This window comes from Ostrea edulis, chromosome 5 (assembly GCF_947568905.1).
Source record: "Ostrea edulis chromosome 5, xbOstEdul1.1, whole genome shotgun sequence".
Lineage (NCBI taxonomy): Eukaryota > Metazoa > Mollusca > Bivalvia > Ostreida > Ostreidae > Ostrea > Ostrea edulis.
The window spans coordinates 25,056,869-25,062,263 of NC_079168.1; the positions used below are offsets into that span (position 1 = coordinate 25,056,869).

The 5,395-nt window shown below is 38.5% G+C and overlaps 1 protein-coding gene across 1 annotated transcript; it reads right to left on the minus strand.

The window, feature by feature from the left end:
- Positions 1–272: 272 nt before the first annotated feature.
- LOC125651661 (uncharacterized) lies at positions 273–4,936 on the minus strand. Its single transcript, XM_048880360.2, has 2 exons — positions 4,868–4,936; positions 273–2,166 (listed from the first exon to the last, which is right to left on the minus strand). Exon 2 carries the CDS (start codon positions 2,126–2,128, stop codon positions 554–556), a length of 1,575 nt encoding a protein of 524 aa, XP_048736317.1. The 5' UTR covers positions 2,129–2,166; positions 4,868–4,936; the 3' UTR covers positions 273–553.
- Positions 4,937–5,395: the final 459 nt, after the last annotated feature.

Here is a 5,395-nt window from a genome sequence, read left to right on the forward strand (position 1 = left end):
TGGAAGAAAATAATTTTCCTAAAAAGTATAGTATTTATAACAGTGGATCTTAGAACAGTTTAATATTTATAACAGTGGATCTTAGAACAACCAGAAAGTGGTTTGTCAAACAATTGTCAAACAATTTGCAATTTACATGAACATATATACATTTATATACAACCACAAAAATAGACTTAGATAGCAGAATAAATCAATCACGACTTAATTAAATATACATGTGAGCCTACAGACACCAAACTTGTCATCACAGAATTACATAAACTTGTTCAGACTTTGATCCCTTTAAAGTTATTGATTAGATAAGAACAGGGATTATAGGTAAGACAGCGACTACAGTAGATTATCACCTTATCTACAACAAATGCTAATATAGCACTCCTGAAAATACATGTTTATACGACAGTCACGTCATGCACTAGTGCTCACAATCTCATGTACTTATGTATCTGTCTGAATAGACCAAAACCCCACTGCTGAGATTGACACATATACTACATAAGCATTACTTTTTGTAAGAATTTGAGAAGTCATCTTTTTTTCGAAGTGCTGTCTATTTAAGCGAGACCACGGTCACTTCATCACGGGCCGACTGAGCTCCTGGAGCCACCATTTGGAAACAAGTTGGCGCGAGCGTACTGAATTCGCCGTCTGCTTTAGGTTTGACGGGTCGTCGTTGTCCTCTGGACGTTTTGCTTATGGGCATTTCATTTCCCCTTGAGGTATCCGGTTCCAGTTCTTTGATTTTCAGTCCATGGCCGCGAGGTCTTCTCTCCATGTTGGCCAGGTCATTCGTTGTTATGCTTCTCTCGTGAAGCTGCTGCAACAACTGTCGAGCGACCCTCCCCTGCTTAGAATTTGGCGGGAATTCGTTGATGTAAGCTTCTATCGCCTTTACGATGAGTTCATCATAAACTCCTGAGACAATATCGATTTTCGGAAGATTCAGAGGCTGTCCTGGCTTTTGAGATCTCGGTGTACCGAAGGCTGTTTTAGGAATGGCTGTATTTATGTATCTATCAAAGTCGTCCCGCTCACTCATTATCGTTGGCATAGTGTTTGGACGGTTGCCAAAATTTGGCATTAGACCCCTCGGTATACCCATAGCGCCCCCACGAATGCTAGGCAAATCAAATCCTTCTGCAAAATGAACCTTCTTTCCCGATTCACTCGCCAGAGCTTTCCGATATACCTCCATTGCTTTGCCTTCCATGGATGAATTCGACGATCCGAGATTTTTTCGCTGGAGATCTGCCGATATATAAGGGAGTTCTATGAGTCGGGGTGGCGAAGCTTTGCCAGCAAGGACGGTACGATTTTCGTTGAAATCTCGTAGATCGCCCACCGATAGATGTCGCTCTGTTTGGCAGTCATCTTCTGCTCTGTCTTGCATGTTATAGGTGGTGACAGTGGCTGGAGTGGGCGGTGGAATTACGGGAGAGGAGTTATAGCAGAAGGGGATCTGCTTCCTAGAGAATATCTGTTTCTTTCCACTACTAAAGTTACCGTCACTCTTGGAAACAGTTGAGTAGTTGTCGTCCTGTTTCTTTTTTCTGCGCTGGTTTCTCGATAGAAGTTTATTTTTTTTCTTAACACTCGAATTTCCACTTACTGAGCTCTCCAGACTCTCATATGAACTCAAACTTAAATCTGTCTTTGATCTTTGCAAACGGTCCACAGATACAACGAAATAAACATACGGCATGTCTCCATTAGTGGGCGATTTCCGGCTGACAGACAAAGGAACCATTTCCACTTTTCTGGGAGGCGATTCTTGTTGAGGTTTGTGAGAAGTATCCGGAATTACGTATGTATGCGGAGTGCGGGGCATGAATGAGTCTCCAACCCTCGGAATCGGTCGTAAATTAATTGACAGTGTCTTTTGTTTCTCGGCATGTCTCGCTCTGGACTCCTCCAGTTTCTGTTGGATAAACTCCATCCGTTTCCGTGTGAGCTCTTTTCTTGTCAGTGTTGTTACCGTGGGATTTTTTTTGTATTTGACAATTTCTGTGTTGTTCTTTTCTTCCGCCGTTTCTTCTGTTGTGACATCACACACGTTTTGCGGTTCATTGGTGCCCATGCAGCCCTCAGCTGTCAGAATGAAGTAGGGCGTGACCTTTGACGCCATCGGTAAACCTTATTGTACGTTATGATATTAGCGTGTCTCTGAAAAATAAAATCAATCAGTGATTTTTTTCAAAATAAATTTAGAATTTTCGTTTGAATTGTGGCATTTCTGTGATAGGTTTCCTACATGATAGTGAAGACGAGACTTCACTCAACAGATACACATGTAGTATTAAATACCATCATACATATACATCATCGAACTGATTGGTGATATTTGTGATTTTTGTTTAAAATACAACAACAAAAGCAAAGCATATTTACAGATATTGAACAGTCAATATTCATATCGCCCAAACCCACGTTCCAAAAATGATTTAATGATTAGTAATCTTTTATTTATGCCATTTTAACTTACATCTGTATAATTAGAAAGAAAAAAAAGGATCGAAGTATTGTCATCTTCGCTTGCCAAATTTCTGAATTGCTTATTTGAAGAACCCTTCTTAGAATTTTTTTTTTCATTCGGGAAATTAAAACCATATACATGTAGATTTGTTTTTGATTATTTTCAGTTTTATTTTTATTTGTTTATTTATTTATTTTGTTTTATTTTCAGTTTTAAATATGTAAATAGCATACATGTATGTATACAACATATCTTCATATACTATTTTATATTGTATCTGTATAATACTGCTGTCTGTATATATGTTTTCAGGACCACAATGTAAACTAGTTTGAAACTAATTGTGCTATCCTGTTTAAATAAAGGACATTATTATTATTATTATTAATTAGTTCCCGGTGGGGATCCGGGTTAGAATAGGTCCTCAGTATCCCTTGCTTGTCGTAATAGTCAACTAAATATGTATATATATTCTTTTTTTTTTTTATTATGTATATGTATATCTGATCGTCTTTGTTATACCCCCTTCGAAGAAGAGGGGCATATTGCTTTGCACCTGTTGATCGGTCGGTAAGTCTTTTCGGAAGACCACACGTTGTCCGCTCAATATCTTGAGAACCATTCACTTGATTGTAATACCATTTCATATGAGTAGAAGAGGAACCTTATCGATTTTCAGGTCAAAGGTCAAGGATCAATCCACTCTGGACATAGGAAGATACTGTCCGCTCAATACCTTCTAAATCCTTTCCTTGACAGACATTAAACTTGGTACACTGTTACATTGTGATGAGTAAATTACCTCTATTAATTTTGAGGTCACATGGTCAAAGGTCAAGAGTCAAACTTGACATAGGAAGATACTGTCCGCTCAATATATTGAGAACCCTTTTACTTGACAGACATCGAACTTGGTACACCGGTACATCTTAAGGATTAGATGACCCTATTGATTTATAGGTCACATGTTCAAAGTTCAAAGGTCAAACTGGACGTAGGAAAATACTGTCCACTCGATATTACGACAACCCGTTGCTTGACAAGCATCAAACATGGTACACTGGTACAGTGTACATCTTTAGGATTATATGACCTCTAGTGATTTTGAGGCCACATGGGCAAAGTTCAAGGGTCAAACTGGACATAGGAATATACTGACTGCTCAATGTCTTGAGAACCCGTTGCTTAACAAATATCGAACTTGGTACACCGATACATCACAAGTAGATGACCCCTATTGATTTTGAGGTCACATGTTCAAAGGTCAAGGGTCAAACTGGTCATAGGAAGATGCTTTCCACTCGATATCTTAATAACCATTTGTTTGATATACATTAGACTTGGTACATCAGTACATCTTAAGGAGTAGATGACACCCACTTGATTTTGAGGTCACATCGTCAAAGTTCAAGGGTCAAACTGGGCATAGGAATATACTATCAATTCAATATTTTGAAAATCCTTTGCTTGACATATTTCAAACTCGGTACACTGGTATATCATAAGGAGTAGATTACCTCAATAAAATTTGGGGTCTCAAGGTCAAAGGTCAAACTGGACATAGTAATATATTGTCTCCTTTATTTTAAGAATCATTTGCTTGATTGACACCAAACTTGGTACACTGGTACATTCTGAGGAGTAGATGACCCCTATTGATTTAAGGTCACATGATGTCAGCCCACTTTGGACATACATGTATGAAGATTTGCTCAATATCTCGGAATTGGTTTGGAACTATTATCGGTTAAATGATGCATGTGTATAACCCTTTTCAATTTTGCACCACGGGGGGTTGGGGAAATATATGTTTTACAAACATTTCAATCGATTCCATTGAAACCATCGAATTTCTTTGGAACGCACACCTTTTATATGACGGTAAGTGCCAATATCAAAATCAGAGTAGGACACGAAGTTGTCGTACAATATTTGGCACTCACGAAGAGAACATTGGTATAACCGGTCGCTGTACACAGCATAGTGGTTAGGTTATAACATGTCACATTCTATACCCAGAATTCCGTGTGCTATGAGCACTATAACTCTGTCGACTTTTTACAGAAATCTTGTAAAAGTTTCTAATATCCAACATTTAAGTTTTGGACTAAATATTTAGTCATATTATGAAATTCTTTTGGTGAAATTAAATTGATGCTTACTGTAAATTGTTTAAAATCGCTGTTTTCCGATCCTAAATTTGGAACTACTTTGTAATATGCGTATTAATGTATGACATTCACGTGGTGGAGATTTAATGTAAACGTGGAACCGAAAGTAAGAAAGGTAGTAAAAATACGACAACACTTGTAAAATAAGAGATAAACCGCTAAATGGCAAAAATGTACTTAACAAACTGCCGGTGGGCTATGAAAGAGCCTGGTAAATTACCTGTTGCCAGAACTTTTAAATGGAAGGGAAACGAGAATGACTGTTTGTATCATGTGACTATATTGTCACGTGATTCCAAGCGTTGGCAGTGGTGTAAGTGAAGCTTGTGTAACACGCCCTCTGGTGAGAGAATGAACAAGTCCATGTACATAGCCTTGTGGTTAGGGTATAACCAGTCTCTGTACACAGCCTAGTGGTTAGGGTATACCCAGTCCATGTACATAGACTAGTGGTTAGGGTATAACCAGTCCATGTACATAGACTAGTGGTTAGGGTATACCCAGTCCATGTACATAACCTAGTGGTTAGGATATAACCAGTCCCTGTACACAGCCTAGTGGTTAGGCTATAATCAGTCGCGGTACATAGCCCAGTGGGTAGAGCGTACGTTTTGCGGTCAGGATGTTCCAGGTTCGATTCCATCGTCACGTCACACATAAGACGTTTAACATCAGTAGTTACTGTTCCTTTATTATTATATCATTTAATAACTTTTAAAGTGATGACTTAACAACGATGCTGATTGGT